The sequence below is a fragment of the Ochotona princeps genome, chromosome 30, assembly GCF_030435755.1.
Source record: "Ochotona princeps isolate mOchPri1 chromosome 30, mOchPri1.hap1, whole genome shotgun sequence".
Classification (NCBI taxonomy): domain Eukaryota; kingdom Metazoa; phylum Chordata; class Mammalia; order Lagomorpha; family Ochotonidae; genus Ochotona; species Ochotona princeps.
This window is the reverse complement of record NC_080861.1, coordinates 1673389-1695108: the sequence shown is the minus strand read 5'-3', so window position 1 is coordinate 1695108 and position 21720 is coordinate 1673389. Positions and strand designations below refer to the sequence as shown.

General features: G+C 44.9%; 1 protein-coding gene across 1 annotated transcript in view; it reads right to left on the bottom strand.

Annotated features, from left to right (window-relative positions):
• The window catches only part of PIK3CB (phosphatidylinositol-4,5-bisphosphate 3-kinase catalytic subunit beta), an 84290-nt gene that overhangs the window by 24583 nt on the left and 37987 nt on the right, over positions 1–21720 (bottom strand). Inside the window, exons 9-15 of the mRNA XM_058657115.1 lie at positions 19980–20076; positions 18085–18215; positions 15762–15812; positions 10126–10314; positions 4463–4584; positions 2756–2899; positions 1219–1318 (exon numbers count right to left, since the gene is read on the bottom strand). Of these exons, the coding sequence (XP_058513098.1) occupies positions 1219–1318; positions 2756–2899; positions 4463–4584; positions 10126–10314; positions 15762–15812; positions 18085–18215; positions 19980–20076 (834 nt within the window). The remainder of the gene's footprint in view (positions 1–1218; positions 1319–2755; positions 2900–4462; positions 4585–10125; positions 10315–15761; positions 15813–18084; positions 18216–19979; positions 20077–21720) is intronic.

Here is a 21720-nt window from a genome sequence, read left to right as displayed (position 1 = left end):
GAAACTTACGGAAGAAATGCGACATAACACAACGACACTTTTAAAAGGTAACTTCATCAGTTGTGTGGAGGACATGGAGAGAGGTAAGGATGGCAAGAAGGGATTTAACAGGAAATCAGGCGGTTAACGAGGAAGACCAGTTTAGAGAGGATTGGACTGGGATGGCAGCCCAATATAACGTACATGACCAAGCGTGAAATATGAGGGTACGTCACACAGGCCATGGAAGAATGTCAATGAGCAAGGTAAGGCTCTAGCTGGAGCTCTGGCTGCTAAAGACATAGAGTTAACTCAGGATATGAAAAAACAAGGTATGGAGATGTGACCATTTCAACCATAAAGATCATATTCATTAAATACGTTTAGATAGGTAAATCTTACCAAATGTAAGGACACTAATATGGAAAATATGAGTGACCTTAAATATTTTTCATTTGACACTTGGTTAAGGATTTCTGCTAAAGTTGCTCTAAACTTTTCTTTAAAAATCATTTATTTGTCAAACAGATACACAGAAATGCAGACACACAAAGAATGATCATCCACTGGTTCACTTCCCAAACGGAGGCCAAGGTTGGGCCGGGTCTGAGGGCTCAGTGTAGGTCTCCATATGGGGGGCAGGGACAAAACTACATTAGCCACCGACATTGGCTCCCAGTGTCTCCATTAGACAGCTGGAACTAACAATCAGGGGACTCCAACGTGCACTGTAGATATCAACTATTAGGCCAATATCTATCCTAAAGCTTCATTTCTTGAATTAAATGTGGTAGAAAGTATTAACTAGATCCAGTTACTGAAATGCCTATGAATTAATATAAAGGAAGAAATTACATTTGGGGTCAGTACGATGCCTCAACTGACTAATCCTCCACCTGCAAGTGCCAGCATCCTAACCCAGCAAGGGTTCATGTCCCAGCTGCTCCACTTCCTGTTCAGCTCCCTGCTTGTGGCCTGGGAAAGCAATGAAAGGTGACCCAAAGTCTTTGGACCCTACACCCACGTGCGAGACTTGGAAGAAGCTCTGGCTCCTGGCTTCAGATCAGCTCAGCTCTGGCCTTTGTGGCACCTTGGGGAGTGAACCAGTGGATAGAAGATCTTTCTCCCTAAATTTGCCTTTCCAATAAAAATAAATAAATCTTAAAAAGATAATTACACCTGATAAAATTGATTAAATATTATTCACTAATCTGAACTGGAGAGTAAGAGCGCTGGTACCTGCTTGGAAAGCACCTTCATGTGGCCGACGCTGCCCCGGCAGTAGGCTTCCAGGATGACCCCAAACTGTACGGCGACAGCAGGGATGTGCACCTCGGACCTGCAGAAAACCGACACCCAAATGACTTTTATCAAAGACTTTTACTTGAGATTATCAAATAAAAATATGGACTTCTTTACTTCTGAACTAAACTTATTATGCTAATCAAAGGAAAAATATATCGGCCATAATTATTAATGAGATAGCCGACTTTACATTACATAAAATAAACGTGAGAGATCAAAAGCTTTGAGATCACATAATTAGGTAATTGTTTATTCAAAGAAATCTACACATTTCACATCCTACCGATTTAAACATGAGTAGGCTGAACAGAGACCAGGGGATTTGACTGGCATCATTTAAATCACTAAAACCTTCAATCAGAAATATTCAAATTTTTATTACTTAAAAATGGTGGGCTTGTTTATTTTATCATTCCACGAGAGGCTAAAAACAAGACTGAAAATGGATGAGGGCAAAAAAGTTTAAAGAAGAAAAAAAATCTATCAATCCTAAAGGAACCAATATCCAAAATACTCCTAAAATTAATAGCATGATTTTATGGAGCTCAATTTGTCTCAGAAGCTAAGCCAAAGAGAAAAAGATAGGTACTTTTTTAAAAGATTTATTTATTTTTATTACAAAGTCAGATATACAGAGAGGAGGAGAGATAGAGAGAAAGATCTTCTGTCCGATGAATCACTCTCCAAGTGACCGCGACAGCTGGTGCTGTGCCGATCCAAAGCTAGGAGCCAGGAACTCCTCCAGGTCTCCCACACGGGTGCAGGGTCCCAAGGTCTAGGCCCGTCCTTGACTTCTTTCCCAGGCCACAAGCAGGGAGCTGGATGGGAAGTGGAGCTGCCGGGATTAGAACTGGCGCCCATATGGGATCCCGGGGCGTTCAAGGCAAGGACTTTAGTTGCTAGGCCACGCCGCTGGGCCCAAGGTACTTTTTTTCTTATAATATAAGCATTGCTTTCAATACTGAGGTTCATATTTTAAAAAAAGTCTGAGAAGAGTCAGAAATGAGGAATCTAAAGTCGTTCCAGGAAACAGAATAATAACTTCCACTTGCCTGATTTTACGCTTGTAGGAAATCACTATGATACAGTTCATGCATTTGTGGAAATCGCTTGCCCAGTAAAGCAGCTGAGCATGACACAGCTGTCGCCACAGTGACTCCGTAAGAGCAGGCTGATGACAAGTGCTCACAGCGACGTAAAGGGTTAAGGAGAGCTGCACTTGTCTCACATTCAGAGACAGTAAGTGTATTTTACTGGAAAATGGCTACATTTTTATTTTTAATTTCAGTTAAAAGTCAGGCAGGCAAGAAGGCGACACCTGAATTAGTTCACTGAATCGTGAGCATCAGAGGCTGAGTACTGAAAGCAGAAAGGAAAAAGCGACACACTGAGCCCCCGTCCGGTGAAAGCTTCCCACCTTCCACTGCTGCTGTCGGGGAAGCGGAGGGCTCAGGCCGACAGGAAAGCTTACCTAAGGTGCCAGAAGAGAAACTGACCGATCCGCCGATTAGCAAGTGCTCGTTCTAAAAGGAATCTAGACAGCGCACAGTCGAGAAACGGCTCATATTTTAAAACTTGCACCAGTTGTAAAAGATACTGAGAGAGCTCTTCGTCACTGAAAGAGAGAAGAGTGAGTCAGCCTGTGCCGGACAAGACGCCCCCATCAGGCCAGGCCAACCCTACTGGAAGACATGCTCCTTAGCCACGCTCGTTACACGCCTTCTCATAATGCCACAACTGAAGCTGCAGATTCCAGGCGGTGCCAGAAGAGCTGGTGAGGAGGAAAGCGCAGACACATGCCACTACTGTATCAGTCAGGCCGTTAAAACTGATAACCGCATTTGCCATCAGCAAAGAATTGCCCAAAATACTGGGTAGTGTGGAATGAATTTCTGACATGGTTATCACACTGATTCACTGAATCTGTATGACAGACAACAGTACTGGGCTGGATTAACTAAGGCTAACGGATCTCTGAGTTGTGCCATTCATCTGTAAACACATCCCCAATCACAGCTTCACTAATAATGAAAGGCATGAACCCCAACTTTTTTACGTACTATAATCTTGGGTCATAGTTAATGCAGTAGTTTAAAGCAGATCTGGACAAAACCCCATACTACATACCAAAGACGTAACCAGAAAACCCAGCACAGGAAAGCCATGAGAACTGGCTCCGTGGAACGTGGGCATTGTGCAGCGTTCTGAGAGCTGTCACTGCACAGGGAGACCACCAGGTGCAGCCCTAGGGGAACCAGGTGGCCAATCTCACATTTCTAATTTTACTCCCCAGGAATAAACTACTATTGAAGAGTGTGTCTAATTTATTTGGAAAAACACACAGTTTAAAACACACTTGTTTTTACGGAGAAAAGGAGAACATATTATCTATGCCATTCTGAGAGTGTTTATATTTCAGACACTGATATTGTAGCTAAGGTTCTTTTTGAGGCTAGAAAATGACAAACATGAAAATGCTCATAAGTTCAAACTTCCACTCTTAAATTAATCTCCATCTTACACAAGTATCACTCCAAAGTGTACGTATACATTCGCTGCAGTGTCGTTTCACAAAGGGAAATCTGGAAGAACTTAAATGCGACTCAATAGAATTTCAGAAGGGTTTCCACCCTCCTAACTGAGCAGGACGGCTCACTGAACCTAAACCGCTTGCATTAATAGCACTGTTTATGCTGCATTATATTTGTTTCCTTTAGGGATTATACATATTTAGTTTATGACAGATGCAGAATATTTCTGACTAACTCCTGATAAAAACCCTAGGCATGAAGCCTGTATAAGCTTTCTTGATACACACGTGTTATTTACTCTGTTGGAAAAGGACCTTGCAAGTTCATTCTTGGTCTCAGACCTCAACCCAAGAAACCACCCTTAGCCAACTGACTCTCTATTCCTTTGATACAATACATTACAGTCTTATCCGTTAACACTGCTAGTGACTCCTCAGCCAGAGGAGGATCTTGGTGCCGTCTCCACCAGCCATGCTTTCCTTCTTCTACAGTACGTATATACACGAGGGAGTACGACAAAAGGAAAGAGAACACACAGAATTCTGAATTCTTACTTTTTGCATTTCTTACGAGACCCACAGAAGACCCTCCCTTCCTCACTCACGCACAAGTTACTCTTCACCGGGAAGAAGGCCCGCAGGAGGTACCTCATCTGTCGCAGGCAGCCCACGGCGTATTCCCGCACGTACTGGTCTGGGTAGTTGAAGTCCAGGAGCTCCAGCGCCTCCCGAGGGGGCAGTTTAGGCCAAATCTGAAGCAGTGCTTGAAGCTGTTAAAAATCAAAACTGGTTCAGAAGCAATGGGGACCAAAGTTACCTATTGTTTCTACGCACACAACCACACTGAGCTGAGTCAAAAGAGCAGAGAAATGCACGTTTATTTAATGGTATCCTGAAAAGCCATTACCGCTCTTAAGATTCTCTGTTGTTAAAGTATTTCACTAGGCCCTGGCACGGTAGTCTAGTGGCTAAAGTCCTAGCCTTGCATGTGCCGCGATCCCATATGGGTGCTGGATCTAATCCCGGAGGCCCAAGTTCCCATCCAGCTCCCTGCTTGTGGCCTGGGAAAGCAGTCGAGGACGGCCCAATGCATTGGGACCCTGCACCTGCATGGGAGACCCAGAAGAGACTCCTGGCTTGGACTGGCTCAGCTCCGGCCGTTGCAGCCGCTTGGGAAGTGAAACAGCGGATGGAAGATCTTCCTCTATATCTGACTTTCCAATAAAAATAAATCAGTCTTTAAAAAAAAACACTTAAGTATTCTACTAAAGAGTAAAAAAGCTACCAGTACAAAGCTTAAAACTGAATGACACGCTGAATCCAAGAGTTCTTAACTTGCTAGTCATTAAGTAATACTACAAAGACAAAGGAAAACTGGAAAACACCGAATAGTCCAAGTGTCGGCTGCCAGGTTCAGCCTAATAACGCGCAGCGCATAGCCGAGCAGTTCATTGACAGCACCATGAAATAAGCTCCAGGAGTTGACTTCACTCTTAAACATTTATTTATGGAAAGGCAGAGCTCCCCATCTAGCGGGGAAACAGAAAAAGAAACAGACAGGAGGAGGGAGAGGGAGAGAAAGTGAATGGGCTTCCATCTGCTGGTTCATTCATCAAACTGCCCTAACAGCCAGGACTGGGACAGGTAGAAGCCACTAGTCAGGAACTGGGCTATCTGCTGCTTTCCCAGGCACATTAGCAGGCAGCTTAACTGAACTGCAGCAGCCAATATTCAAAGCAGCGCCTGTACAGGATGCACGAAGTGGCTTAACCTACTATGCCTCAACACCAGCCTCTAAAGGAGTAGAGTATAAAAGAATAATTGGGAGTCTGGCATGATAGTGCATGGCACTGGCATCATATGGGAACTAGTTTTTGTCCTGGCTGCTCCTCTTGCAATGTACCTCTCTGCTTATGGCCTGGAAAAGCACTGGAAGATGGCCTAAGTCCCTGGGACTCTGTACCCACATGGCAGACTCAGAAGCTCCTGGCTCCCAGCTTCGGATCAGCTCAGCTCTGGCCACAGCAGTCATCTGAGGAGTGAACCAGTGGCTGGAGGACCTTCTCCTCTCTCTCCTTCACTGTAAAACCTTTTGAATAAATATAAATGAATCTTTTTTTTTTTTAAAGATTTATTTATTTTATTACAGCCAGATATACACAGAGGAGGAGAGACAGAGAGGAAGATCTTCCATCCGATGATTCACTCCCAAGTGAGCCGCAACGGGCCGGTGCGCGCCGATCCGAAGCCGGGAACCTGGAACCTCTTCCAGGTCTCCCACGCGGCTGCAGGGTCCCAAAGCATTGGGCCGTCTTCGACTGCTTTCCCAGGCCACAAGCAGGGAGCTGGATGGGAAGTGGAGCTGCCGGGATTAGAACCGGTGCCAATATGGGATCCCGGGGCTTTCAAGGCGAGGACTTTAGCCGCTAGGCCACGCCGCCGGGCCCAATATAAATGAATCTTAATTTTTTAAATTTGTTTTTCATTTGAAGAGAGACAGAGACATGTAGAGTTCTTCCGTCCACTTCTCGTGTCCCCAGGGCCAGCAGGACCAAAGTCAATCCAGGTGTTCCGTGTGGGTGGCAGGAGGGACCCGGCTACGTGGAGCCCCCAAGTGCTGCCTCCCAGAATGTGATCGCTTGGACACTGGAGCGGAAGTGGGGAAGACCGGACCCGAGTCAGGGACCCTGATGCGCAACGCAGGCATTCCACCCGACTCATGAATGAATTTCCAGCTCAATTTTTAAAATAACATCTATCATTCAACAAAAATCTTGCCGATCACGATTAAACTCTGATGCTCATAATAAAGAAGTAACTCACAAGAACAGAAAGGAAGCCAGTTGTTTACTTCCCCATCACAGTGAGACTAACACGCTCCTTCCTCGAGTCCCTACCTCCTCAAGTTTTTGGTATATTTCAGCACGCAATCTTGAAGATGACAGTAATTAGGAAGAAAACTGGTTACGGAGGAGAATGAAAGTAACTGAACTGTGGCCCTCTTAAAGTTCAACCCTCTCTGGTAAAATCTTACTCCTGGAATTTAATTTCTGAAGCACCAATGACAAACATCATGGAGGATACAGGCATTGCTTGACAGAGCAGTGTTCCTGGGAGGACAGCGGCTCACGGGCCGGGCAGTGGCCCTGGCAGCATGCTGGACACATGCTCGGCTTAGTGCGGCCATGGCCGTCACGCCAGCAGGTGAGCGAGCCATTGGATAGGAAGGTCTCTCTTTGTCCATCTCTTCATTATACTGTCTTTGAAATACAGAATCTAAGCCTTAAGCAAAACAAACAAACAAACAAACAAACTGAACAGCACTTCTAGTTTACACTTGAAATAATAACCACATACTACTGGAATGGACAGAGAATAAATAGTAATATTAGAGATTCAGCTGTATTATGGTTAAAAACAATCTTACCACTGGAATGTAATTACTTTGGTAAGGCCACTTATAATTAATGAAATTAAATTGTATAAGCATTAGATTCAACAAATTACCCAAAGACACCACTTCAGTTTGGTGAAGACTACTGAAGCTCAGCAGGCAAGGGGACATTCCTTTGGTCACATACCCAGCAGCTGACCAAGTGCTGCTTGCTGTAAAGGCTACTGAAACGGCTTCTGTCACTCACGCAGAGCCCGTCCCTGCGGGTTATAGTCAGGCTGTGCAATACAGTTAGAACAGAATGTACAGCAGGCTTCTGAGTCTCTGCCTCTCAAAGGATCCGAGTTAGCAAGGAACAGTCAACACCCTCTTGTATGAGCTCAGTGTGGCTGGGAGGCTGACACGGCTGCAGGAGGAACCAAAACCATTTCTAGGGCGGGGTTTGGGCTTGCAGAATGTCAGGGTTCAAGGCCTCGCTCTGCTCCTGACTGAAGTGGGACACCCGAGCAGAGTTCCAGGCTCCTGGTTTCAGTCCTTCCTTGGGGCAACAGCAAATATCTGGGGAGTGTACCAGTACCATCATGGGGAGTGTACCAGTACCATCACAGGGAGTGTACTAGCACCATCACGGGGAGTGTACCAGTACCATCATGGGGAGTGTACCAGCACCATCATGGGGAGTGTACCAGTACCATCACAGGGAGTGTACCAGCACCATCATGGGGAGTGTACCAGCACCATCATGAGGAGTGTACCAGTACCATCATGGGGAGTGTACCAGTACCATCACGGGGGAGTGTACCAGCACCATCACGGGGAGTGTACCAGTACAATCATGGGGAGTGTACCAGTACCATCACGGGGAGTGTACCAGCACCATCATGGGGAGTGTACCAGTACAATCACGGGGAGTGTACCAGCACCATCATGGGGAGTGTACCAGTACAATCACGGAGAGTGTACCAGCACCATCATGGGGAGTGTACCAGCACCATCATGGGGAGTGTACCAGCACCATCATGGGGAGTGTACCAGTACAATCACGGGGAGTGTACCAGTACAATCACGGGGAGTGTACCAGTACCATCATGGGGAGTGTACCAGCACCATCACGGGGAGTGTACCAGTACAATCACGGGGAGTGTACCAGCACCATCACGGGGAGTGTACCAGCACCATCATGGGGAGTGTACCAGAACAATCACGGGGAGTGTACCAGTACCATCATGGGGAGTGTACCAGCACCATCATGGGGAGTATACCAGTACCATCATGGGGAGTTTAGTCTTTCTCTCAAATAAATAAGTGAATAAAAACTAACCAAAAGATAAGTGAAAATCATTTGCTTTTATTCCAGTAACTTTTCCCCAACACCACAAACACTGGGATAGTAAAGTTAATGCTTCCCTACACTTACATGAGACAAGTTTGTTAAATCAGTGAATGAAAAATGTCCTGTCCCCGGGGATCAAGTCCAGAAATATTATAAAGGCCGCTGTGGCTGCCTATCATACTAATCTTGTGCCTGCTAGTGCCAGCATCTCATATGGGTGCCTGGTTGTGTCCTGGCTGCTCCACTTTCAATCATCACCCTGCTTGTGGCTTGGGAAAGCAGCAGAGAATGGCTCAAATCCTTGGAGCCTGGACCCTGCACTCCCGTGGAAGCTAGACCCCGTGGATCTAGAGAGAGCTCCTTGATCCTGGTTTGGGATTGGCTCAGCTCCAGCACTGTGGCCTTTTGGGAAGTGAAGCAGTGGATAGAAGACCCGCTCCCCATCTGTAAAATCTTTCTCTGTAATATCTGTCTTCCAAATAAAAACATACAAGTAAATCTTTAAAATGGAAATACAAAGCAAAAACACTTTTCTATTTCAAGCCCTATGAAATAATACAACATATTTCTTGAGTATGCATTTAGCACTGGACAGTATTCATGAGAAACAGGCAAATAAGCCAATTAAAAATTGCTAAGACCTTATTTTCCACCATTATTGAGGACTTGTATAAAAATCAACCAGCAATTTAAACAAATCATTAGAAGACAATAACTATTCCAGAGCAATTAAAGTCTAAATGATAGAAAATAGTTCCTTTCCAATGCAATATTTATATGATCTAACTAATACAAAAATAGTTTCATTTTGGCACACACTGTAATTGTATGATTCCAGAAATATTTAATTGTACATAAACACAAAAGAAATCCTACTGTACTTAATTTGAGAAATAACAAAATCCAGTGACCTTAAAAACACATGAATAAAAGAAATATGCACTTCTTTACTAACCTTCAGCCATGATAAATTTACTAAAACCGGAAAGCTAGAAAGACCAATGGGACTGAAATAAATCAAGTGATTTTAATAAGACAAATCTGCTACGATTTTAGAAAAATTTCAAGGAGCTTAAATGCCAGGAGTTTCTGACAAGTAAATTCAGGAGATAAAATGTGGTGATTTTTAAAAAACAAAATGTTTTTCCTTTCTCTTTTTTGCCTCTAGGCATGCATTCATTAAATTAATACCGCTCAGCTAACTGGGTGCTGATCTGTACAGCAGGGGTAGTTCCCGGACACCAGCCACAGCTTCAGCAGCCACGCACAGGTGCCCAAGAGGACAGCGTGTGGCCTTCCCGGAGGCCGCTGGCACAGGTGCCCCTGTAGCAGGTGCTCCTCCCGACAACTGTCCTAAGACGAACACAAAGTGACAGGAAGGACAAGCCTACCCGGAGTCTGGATTTTTCCATCTGAAAACTTCCTGCTGTATTATATTTAGGCTATATATGAACTTAAAATCTCAACATTTCTCCTGAAGAAAATTCATCCAACCTATGGAAATGCACCAGTGACAGAACACTTCAGAATAAATCAGCAAAACAACATAAACACCAGAGGAGTCATGGAAACACTTCCAGTTACCTGAGCAACGTCTTCAAGTTTATTCCACTTGATTGACAGGAGTAATTTTGGCAGGGACTGTGGGAAATTCTCTCTGCAGTCTTGTCGCAGAGTCCAGATGAGATCCATTTCATTCTCACACAGCTGGGACAAAGGGTCTCTGTCCAAAATTTCTTTCAGTACTGCAAGAAACTTTTTCCCACCTCGACTCTAAGAAAACAAAATATTTTTTATAGAATCATACAAGCATCATTGGTAAACAGCAAATTTGTGTCATACAATGAACTTACATTTAAATACAAACAATTTAACGTTTAGACACTAACAGAAGTAGATTCTTCATAAAAATGTTTCACTGTTCAATTTAAAATCTGGGAGAAATGAGCTGTTCTCACAATTATTCCAATACTGAAAAATACTGTTTCTAAAAAAACCAAATACAATCACTAGGTGGCAGTACTGACTTTTAATACTCTCAGAACAGACTTTCTACACACAAAAAGATAACCCACACCTACAATGAGGTTAAAAATAAAGGATACATTCTTGTCTTTGCCATGAACTGAAGGCATAAAAATGTTCTTCAATTAAAAACTTCAAGTTAGCTAAAACTAGACAGTGAAAAAATAGCTCTTTAATTTCATTACCAATAAGAATATACTCCATGCTATCTTTTTGGATGCAAGCTCTCTGAATTTCATTAATAAAACAAAAGGTGCATGTCCCCAAACTTATATCAAAATGATTCCACTTTAGTCAAAAGACGTTTTCATTTAAAAATGTTAAAGTTTCTAAGATTCTATAAGATCTTCTACTGTATTATAGTTGACATTTTACCTGTAGTTCTATATAAAAATAAATAAAAGTATCATGTTACTACTAAATAAGTCTAATTCAAATCAGTACACATACAAAAAAGAACGCAAATACCAAGTACAAAATTTATTAAGTAAAGAAAGTAATTTTATAAATTCCGGACACAACATACCCAAGGCAACATAACCATCAGCTCAGTGAACGCTTTAAGGACTAAACACTGCATTGTAACACAAAGACAGACAGACAGGGTTACACTAAATCTTCTTGTTTTTCTCCCTTTCAGTGTGTAATAATTCACCAATACCCAATGCACCTTATAGTAAAACGATTTTTGCTTATTTTTTTATACATCTTTAAGGCTTATTTTAAAAAATTTTTACAAGCAGCCGCATCAGCCAGAGCTGAACAGATCCAAAGCCAGCAGTCAGGAGCTTTTTCTGGGTCTCCCAAGTGGGAACAAGATCCCAAGGCTTTGGGCCATCTTCCACTGCTTTCCCAGGCCACAAGCAGGGAGCTGGATGGGAAGTGGAACTGCCGGGATTAGAACCGGAGCCCATACGGGATCCCGGTGCTTGCAAGGCGAGGACTTTAGCCGCTAGGCCACGCCGCCGGGCCCCATAAAATAAATAAATCTTTAAAAGGAAAAAAGATGGAAGGAGATTGAAATATCTTTATATTTTTAGGATCTGCTTCTTGAGTCTTTAAGAGTAGACTATGGGGGAAGGGGAATTGCAGACTCTGTAGAATTGTACCATAAAATTCAAAATTTTAAATAAAAATTAAAAAAAATAATAAATTAAAAAAAGGATAAACTGGGCCCAGCGAGGGAGGGAGGCAAAGCCAGCGGCTGCCAGGTGTGGCCGAGGGAGCTGCAAGGGGATACAGTGCTCCACTTGCAAGATGCAAAGCTTAGGAGATGAGTGCACCACATGTGAATATACTTAATTTAATGTGAATTTAATGTGAATATATTATTGAGCTGAATGTTTGAACACGCTTAACATGGTAATTATTTATGTTACATGCATTTTGCCAATTAAAAATGCCAACAGCAGGTAAAATATCTTGACAATGTAATGGCAATTTTACCTGAATTGCATGTGTTCCTGTTGTACGTGTATGCGCACACACAGCACGCAGCAAGGAATGTATTCCCAAGTTGTTATGCTCTGGATCTGCTCCTGACATCTCCGAGAACAGCGCAGTGAGAACACAGTCCACCTCAGTCCTCTCCTCTACAGGCGCACACAGCGCTAACACACATGCTTCCAAACACTAGTCGGTGGCACAGGCAGAGAAGCAGAGACTCTAGTGGAAACTCTGAAAGCAGCCAGGAGTTGGTACTGGACCTTTCAGCTACAGGCAATGGTGAGACTGCTGTGCACGCTGCCCTGGGAGAGCGCCAGCTCAGAGCCACGTGAGCAGGAGGAAGCCAGCGGAATCACAAGACAGACGAGGAGGGAGCTGCAGGGGAACCAACTGCTTTAGCCCGGCTGCCGCTTCCTGCTCCGCTCAATCATCCCAGCCTGGAGTGAGACCCATGAGCACTGAGCCTGCCCGGCTGCCGCTTCCTGCTCCGCTCAATCATCCCAGCCTGGAGTGAGACCCACGAGCACTGAGCCTGCCCGGGCTGCCGCTTCCTGCTCCGCTCAATCATCCCAGCCTGGAGTGAGACCCACGAGCACTGAGCCTGCCCGGGCTGCCCCTTCCTGCTCCGCTCAATAATCCCAGCCTGGAGTGAGACCCACGAGCACTGAGCCTGCCCGGGCTGCCCCTTCCTGCTCCGCTCAATAATCCCAGCCTGGAGTGAGACCCACGAGCACTGAGCCTGCCCGGGCTGCCCCTTCCTGCTCCGCTCAATCATCCCAGCCTGGAGTGAGACCCACGAGCACTGAGCCTGCCCGGGCTGCCGCTTCCTGCTCCGCTCAATCATCCCAGCCTGGAGTGAGACCCATGAGCACTGAGCCTGCCCGGGCTGCCCCTTCCTGCTCCGCTCAATCATCCCAGCCTGGAGTGAGACCCACGAGCACTGAGCCTGCCCGGGCTGCCCCTTCCTGCTCTGCTCAATCATCCCAGCCTGGAGTGAGACCCACGAGTGCTGAGTCCCAGGGAAGTCTTCACAGACAGGATCCTTAATGCCTATAGTTTCAGAAAATGCATTATGCTGGTCAGCCAGGAATTGTCAAGCACAAAAGACTCCTAAAAGGCTTATGAGACATCTGAGGAAACACACAACGAATGCAGTTGCCGCAGTAAGAACCAGAATAACCCCTCTCTTCCCGCCAAAAGCACAGAGCAATGACTTATTTCCTTACAGAGCTACAACAACACTGGAAAACACACAACCCTTCAAGGAAAAAAGAAAAAGCAGCAGGCATTCGACAGAGCAGTTAGTCTCCCCTTGGACTGCCTCCAGCCCATAACGGGGGCCTAGGTTTCAGCCTGCGCTGCACTACCATCCCAGCCTCTAGCTCCTGCTAACTGCACTTGGACGATGGGTCAGGCCCTTGAGTTACGGCTGCCCTTGTAGGAGAACCAGACTGAGTTCCGGACACCTGTTCAGCCTGGCCTCGTGGGCATTTGGATGGGTGGGAGAGGGGAGGCAAGAGATCATTGTCTTTATCTCTCCCCAGAAGCCAGAAACTACTGTCTTCAGCTCAGCTCAGCTCTGGCTGCTGTGGCCACTTGGCAAGGGAACCAGTGGACGGAAGATCTTTCTCTCTGTATCTCCTTCTCTCTGTAAATCTGCCTTTCAATAAAAATAAATCAATCTTAAAAAAAAAAAAAAAAGACTCATGTCTGGGCAGGCATTTGCAACTCCTGAGCCACTGCCTGGGATGACGGCAGCAGTGGAGCTGAGTTCTCGCTTCTGCCTGACTCCATCTTCCAGCTAACCCACGCTCTGGGAGACCAAGAGGGAACGGCTCAAGTACTTGGGCTCCTGTCACCCACACTGGAGTCTTGAAGTGAGTTCCTGGTTCCCGGATGTAGGCTTTGGGCTGGCCCAGTCCCAGCTGTCGCAAGCATTTGGGGAGTCAACCATTGGACAGATCGGCCTCTTTCAAACCAAAGGAAAATGCGTATTTAAAAAAAAAAAAAGAGGAAGCAGGCAAGATAGTCACTGTGGTACACCATTTGAATGAAGAAAAGCTGGAACAAACAGGCCATCTATCACCATGACAGGTATATGCAATAATTAATGGTTAGCAGCAATTTATGCTATAGAATGGTAATAAGTGTGTCTTTGTATGTTTGTAGATTCAGTTTTACTTGAAAGACTCACATGCATGCACATACAGAAGCAGAAATCATACACCCACTGGCTTATTCACCAAATGCCCACAAGCAGCCAGCTGGGTCGGGGCGATGCCAGCAGCTGGCACCTCAATCCAGGTCTTCTGCAGGCCCTGCCTCCTGCAGCCACACGTGCTGCCTCCCAGCAGCACGCTAAGGAGCTGGAGCTGGAGCTGGAATTCGGGCAATCTAACACATCGTGCACACAACCGAAGCAAGCTTAACCACTGTGCCAAACACTGACCCCAAAAGCATTTCCTAAAGAGTTATTTACTTCTCTATTTGACAAGCAGAGTTACAGAAAAGGAGAGATAAATCATCCATCTGTTAGTTCTCCTCCCAGATAGCCAGAATGGCCAGTGTTGGGACAGGTGGAGATCAGGAGTTCCCTCTAGGCCACCCACAAGGGTGGGAGGAGCACTAGGACTCAGGCCACCATCTGCTGCTTCTCCCACCCTATCAACTCTGTTGGGAGCGGTAAAACTGATATATGAACCGGGATCCATATGGAATGGTGGCTTCACCCACAAAGTCACAACACGGGTCCACTCAGAAGCATTTTTAAAAAGTGAAGCAGACCTATTCATACTAACAGGATAAAATCTACAAACAGCACTAAATAAAAATAAAAGAGATTTATAGAATGATCTCATTTTACAAAAATAAATAAGGGAAATAGCAAAGGAGTACATAAACAGATTGTTACTCTGGTTTATGGAGTACAGCAGAGCTAACACCGTTCCGGTAGCCTCAGTGCTCAGGGAGTTCTGTGAGGTAGATCAGCCACAGCAAAAGCACAACCCGGACCTCAGCAGGTTCATGTCAGACTACGAAGGGGCAGGCTGGGGGGCAGCAGCTCCCTCTGCCTGGGACACCTGCATACCACAGGGCCTGGGTCAGACACAGGCTTCCCGGCTTCTGATCCAGCCTCCTGCTGCTGAGTGCCCTGGTGGGCAGCACCAGCTCAAGGGGAGGTGTCCTTCCCCACCACAGGACGCGCAGCAGGAGTGCCTGCCCTTGCCTTCAGCCTGCTCCAGGAGCAGCTACTGGAGAACATCAGGGAAGTGCCAATGGATGGACGAGTCCCTCTGCCTTCCAGAGAAATGACTGAGTGGTGCACAGTCTCCAGTTGTGTTTTCCATGTTCCCGCTGCCTGTTTTGCTGATGCCAAGCAGCGGGAGCAGAAATACTAAGTTATAAAACACAAAGTACATGTTACTAATGGTGGAGGTCCAGGAAGGAAGAAAGCTGGGTGCTCAGGACGTGAGGCTTGCCCTTACTAAGTTGTTTATGAGAGACACAGCCTCTGGCAACACGTCATTGGCTGAGCCGCATCTGCTCATCTACGAAGCCCCCTAGTCTCCCCTGTCCCTCCTTCGGAAAGCAGGCTCCCCAACAGCTGGCATTACAGAAAACACTAGCATGTGAACACTGACACGTTCACGAGTCCGACTCTGCAGCGTGCTGCTGTGAATGAGATAAACGGACCAACGACACGCACAACTGTATCAACAGGAAGTCCCACTCAAACTCCGGATACTTACGGATACGTTAGCACTATCACTGCTTGCAATCTCAGCTGCCTTCTCAATAATCTGTGGAAAAATAAAAAAATAACTTTGTTTTTCATATTTATAAAATTTTTAGCATAAATGACTATACTTAGACCATAAGGGACTCCATACGGCCTGTCATTTCCACACTTTATAATGGAAACATATTACCAAATAGTATTTTAATTTTAATACCAAATAGTATTTTTCAAATGTTTCAAACTCTTACAGGAGAAATATGTTATTACTGTCTGTAAGGAATGTAACTCCTAAGGAACAACAGGATTATCTGTAGATAAAATAAGTAGTGGCTTACTCATACATGTCAAGCTTAAAATTAGGGGGCCCAGGGCAGTAGCCTAGCAGCTAAAGTCCTCCCCTTGCATGTGATGGGATCCCATATAGATGCTGGTTCGTCCCAGCTGCTCCACTTCCCTTCCAGCTCCCTGCTTGTGGCCTGGAAGAGCAGTTGAGGACAGCCTAAAGTCTTAGGACCCTGCTCCCATGTGGGAGACCCAGAGGAACAAGGTCCTGGCTCCTGGCTTCGGATTGGTTCAGTTTCAGCCGATGCAGCCCCTTGGGGAGTGAACCAGTGAATGGAAGATCTTTTTCTCTGTCTTTCCTTTTCTCTGTGAGATCCGACTTTCCAATAAAAATAAATAAATCTTTTTTAAGAAGTAAGTAAATGCATTCTAGGTAAGAAAATGCACATGTACAAATATATAAAAGTTACTACATGTACAATAATCTCTCGTCACATTTTTTTTCACTTAACAGTTAAACGCAGAAATAAAAACTAAATACTTGGCAATATTTCAAAATTGTTTAAGTTGAATGCACCCCATTCTAGAAACGACAGAAACGTACTGTCCAGTGAGAACATCAGTGCGCACAGAATTAGCAGCTCCACATCCTATCACTGAAGTATACAGTCGGAAGTAAGAGATGCTCACCTACAGATGTGGCAGTTCCTATTCTCCCCTACAGGGCTGTAGCGATAATCAAATGAGATGATAATATCAAAAGGAAGCAATAACCATTAAAATTAATGTGAAAAGCAAAATGTATAGTGATTATAGCACAAACAGTACATCAAAGAAAACAAATGGGACTTGGGGAAACTTTGTATTTGTACAACTGGCTTTTTAAATAACCATATAAACTTTATAAGGAGAACCAACCAGTATATTTATACTTATTTAAAGACTAATATCTCTTTCCCACATTGATCTTTACGAGAGACTCTCCAGGGCCCAAAAGGACAAAAGGAAAGTTTGATAAACAGCTGCGAGTGACTGTGGCAATGGTAAAACCGGGGATTTTGAAGAAATTCTCAAAATATCTGATCATAAATAACTAGGATTCTATGTTTGTCAGAATGTTCCAGCTGACCCCAGAGAAGCTAAAGCTGATAATGTCTCCTGGTGGCCGACTACTGGAGCTGCCAGGAGCTGTGCTTTAGGGTCAATCCCCACTTACAAGAGCAGATGAGGCGGACACATATTTGTAACAAGCAAGGCCAGAGGCATTCTGTTGCATCACTGCATACTAGGTGTAGGTTCTTGCTATGCTCTACATTGTAACAAGAACAAACTTTAATTTGGTTTCAAATTACTGGTCACAAAAACATTTTCCAAGAACTTAAAATGAAAAGCTACTTCTCGGGTAGTTAAAACAATTTCCATACAGGTTTGATAGCAAACACCAAAATGCAGTTACATTTATAGGTAAATTATTTAGTATAATATCAATCTCTAAAGGATTACACAATCATTTTCTGAGAATTTGTTCAAAGGTTTTCTCATAAAAATCAATGAAAACCATAGCATGTAAGTTAGCACTGCCAGTTTTCAGCAAGTACAGATGAACACCTGTGTTTAGGACACACAAGCTGACCTCTAAGGGGATGCATTTAGGAAAGTCCTTACCAGACAAGCTCCAAAACTACTCCCTGAGTAAGCTCTACCACAAGCAGCAACACTGAACCTGCGGCTGTATCTTCAATGACAGCTCTATCTCACAGCTGAACAGTTTGTAATAACAAAAACCTATAAAGCCCTTGAAGCTGAAGACTTCACAACAAGCACCAGCTTCTCACTTTCCAGGGAGACCTGCACTGTAGAGACGTCGTTTCTTACTTGATCACCACCAGCCAGCCTCTGGCAGCTCTCTGCTCATGATCTTTCTAGAACAAGCTCTCAATGAGGGCCCGTCGTGAAGCAGACAGACAACAGGGCCTAAACTACAAACACACGGAACCAGAAACTAAAATGTCAAGTATTTTATAGAGTTGCTCCTTAAATAATTTACTTACCTTATCAAAAGGAGGGTAATAGTAAGGCTGTTTTTTATTCTCAGGAAATTTAATATGCAAAGCTGTTGCATTTTCAGTGTATGGATTTGTCTGAACAGTTCCCATTGGATTCAACATTTCTTCAAGTTCATCTAAAACATGCAAGAATTTTGATTCTTGAAAAAAATGTTTTTGAACAAACAATTTATAACAGCTTTACTCCCTTAGGGATTATATAAGAAGCATACATTGTGGCAAATCTTTATACCAGTAAGTCTCTAATTCTCCGTTAATGCTTGGGGAAAATTTTCAGTGTGTTTGCTCACATATTTAAAATGACAAAGCTAACAAAAATTAATGCTACATTACCTCTTTCTTCATATTGGTAAGTATTTTTAATCTTGAAAAAGAAAAACTGGAACTTCCTCCTCTCCATCAGGTAGGCCAGTCCTCACTGCCCGACCACTGCACGCAGACTGTAACGTGCTTCACAGTCCTCACTGCAGCCCAACCACTGCACGCAGACTGTAATGTGGCTTCCACAGTCCTCACTGCAGCCCGACCACTGCACGCAGACTGTAATGTGGCTTCCACAGTCCTCACTGCCTGACCACTGCACGCAGACTGTAACGTGCTTCACAGTCCTCACTGCAGCCCGGCCACTGCGCGCAGACTGTAATGTGGCTTCCACAGTCCTCACTGCAGCCCGACCACTGCACGCAGACTGTAACGTGCTTCACAGTCCTCACTGCAGCCAAACCGGTATCTACAAATTACCAATGGCCTTCTCCCTGGTCAAACTGAAGGTTTTTAAAGCTCCTTGATTGGACACAAGTACGTTCTGTAATATCCCACTCAGCTGGGTACTTCACTTAGCTAACCAACCACCTCTTTCTCCAAGGCATGCCTTACCTTCTCTCTTATGTCTCCCTAAATGTGGTCCACTCACAGAACTGTCCTGCGATATAGCAGCAAAACCGTACGGCTTAGATACTCCTAACTTTCTAATTTCGCAGATAAGTAAACTTAAGATGGAAGAGGAAGTAAATCACTATTATATGGTAATGTTTATACTAAACTTTCTAGCTTTGGGGAAGCTAGTATGGAATAAAGGAAAGGGCACAGTAGTTTTTCATTAAATCCTTGGTTTGAATGAAGTATGAAAGACTAACCTACTGTGAGGGTGATTTTTTTTCATCACTAAAAATGAGAATTAAAACATTTAATATTTAATAAGGCTAGCTGAGTAACAATTCAGTGTAGATAATGCTCTGCTAATTCAAAGGTAACTAAAGACTAAGTGTTTATAGCATTGATCCCATTTTAATGATTGTCCCTCCTATAGTGAAGAAAACAAAACAAGGAACCAAAGCCTACAACACAGAAAGGAAGTCACTGAGGACTACATTAAGATACTTTCTGTAGGGCCCGGCGGCGTGGCCTAGCGGCTTAAGTCCTCGCCTTGAACGCCCCGGGATCCCATATGGATGCCGGTTCTAATCCTGGCAGCTCCACTTCCCATCCAGCTCCCTGCTTGTGGCCTGGGAAAGCAGTCGAGGATGGCCCAATGCATTGGGACCCTGCACCCGCATGGGAGACCCTGAAGAGGTTCCTGGTTCCCGGCTTCGGATCGGCGCGCACCGGCCCGTTGCAGCTCACTTGGGGAGTGAATCATTGGACGGAAGATCTTCCTCTCTGTCTCTCCTGCTCTCTGCATATCTGACTTTGTAATAAAATAAATAAATCTTTAAAAAAAAAAAGATCGTTTCTGTGAATCTGTTCTGGAATACACAGACATAAAACAATGGCTTGTTTACTGAATCCAAAAAAACGTTGAATTGCAAAGAAACATTAACTAGTTCAAGGGCCAAGAGTTAGTTGCTCTTTAACAGTAAGGATTAGGATGGAAATCTTACCAGGAAATGAAGACCAGCTGTGCAATATTGTCTCTCCAGATCTCAATTGTCCTTTAAAGTCAAAAACCATAGTATTTACCCAGGCCACAGGGTAATGCTGTTGAAACAGACAGCGTTCGTAAACAGGCTGAGAGAGAAGCTGAAGGGAAGACTGTGCGCACATTCCTAGTTTCAGTAATGTCACTCCTCAAAGTTTCTAAAATTCTACATAATCCCCCCCCCAAAATCATCCAAAATGGAAACAAAAATACACAGAAAAATGTCATGACCCTTAATAATGCTTAAAGGAAAACCTTAGAAGTCTCATAACCAAATAGTAAGTCCATAAAATATTTACTACAGATCCTTCAAAAATAAAGAGGAACTCTCAATAATCCAAAGATGAGTGAGATAAAGTATCAATAAATATATGTATAAAACTGTCAGCCTCAAACATTTTAACTTTTTTGGGTACATTTTAACTTGAAATTAAGTCATGTGACTCTGCTGTAGAATATAACAGAATTGGGCCTGGTGCAGTAGCCTAGTGGCTTAAGTCTTTGCCTCGTACACGCCGGGATCCCATATGGATGCTGGTTCATATCCCAGCTGCTCTACTTCCCATCCAGCTCCCTGCTTGTAGCCTGGGAATACGCAGAGAATGGCCCAAAGCCTTGGGACCCTGCACCCATGTAGGAGACCCAGAAGAAGCTCCTGGCTCCTAGCTTTGGATTGGCTCAGCTCTGGCAGTTGCAGCCACTTGGGGAAGATCTTCTCTGGCTCTTCTCCTCTCTGTATATCTGACTTACCAATAAAAAAAAAATAAATCTTAAATATGTACATATAAAATAGAATGGCTGTTTTGTATTTCTCTAGAAGAAAGCACTGAGCTTGCAGGAATTTTTAAAAATACATGTATTTACTCAAAACGTAGTGATGGGGACTACAGGCAGGATAGCGACCTTCATTCACCGGGTCACTCCCTCAATGCCTGCAACAGCCAGGCCTGGGAGGGCCAAAGCCAGGAGCCCAGGACTCGAGCTGGTCTCCAGGCCGGGCGGAAGCCAAGCTGAGTGCCACACACGGGATGAGGAAGCTGGTGAGAACAGGAGCAGCAGCGAGCAGACTCCGGTGCCCCATGGGGGGCGGAGGTTCGCTATGGGCTCATCCACTGCAATGCTAAGCCCTCGGATGGCAGGCCTTCTAGGAAAACATTTAAACAGACTTAGGAAGTTGGTCACAATTCATCTAACAACCTTATAAATATTCATACACTTCGAAGAAAAGTCTGCACATAAGAGAAGGAAAAACTGTAAGGACAGGCGGGCCTTTAGCCAGAGGTTCAGACACAGGGCCTGGGTCCAAGTCATTGTTGTGGCTCCTGACTCAAGCTCCCGAAGCCTAGAAGCCAGCGGGATGCTTCCAGGGATGGACCTCAGGCCAGCTCCAGGCTTGGGTCAGCTCCGGCTCGGGCCAGCTCCCAACTCGGGCCAGCTCCGGCTCAGGCCAGCTCCCGGCTCAGGCCAGCTCCAGGCTTGGGTCAGCTTCCGACTCAGGCCAGCTCCCAGCTCGGGCCAGCTCAAGCCTCGGGTCAGCTCAGGCTCCGGCCAGCTCCGGGCTCGGGCCAGCTCAAGCCTCGGGTCAGCTCCCGGCTCCAACCAGCTCAGGCTCTGGCCAGCTCCCAGCTTCGGCCCAGCAGCTCCTGGGAGCCAGGGGAGGGGACCACTCTCTATCAATTCTCTCCGTGCTTCAATCAAGTAAA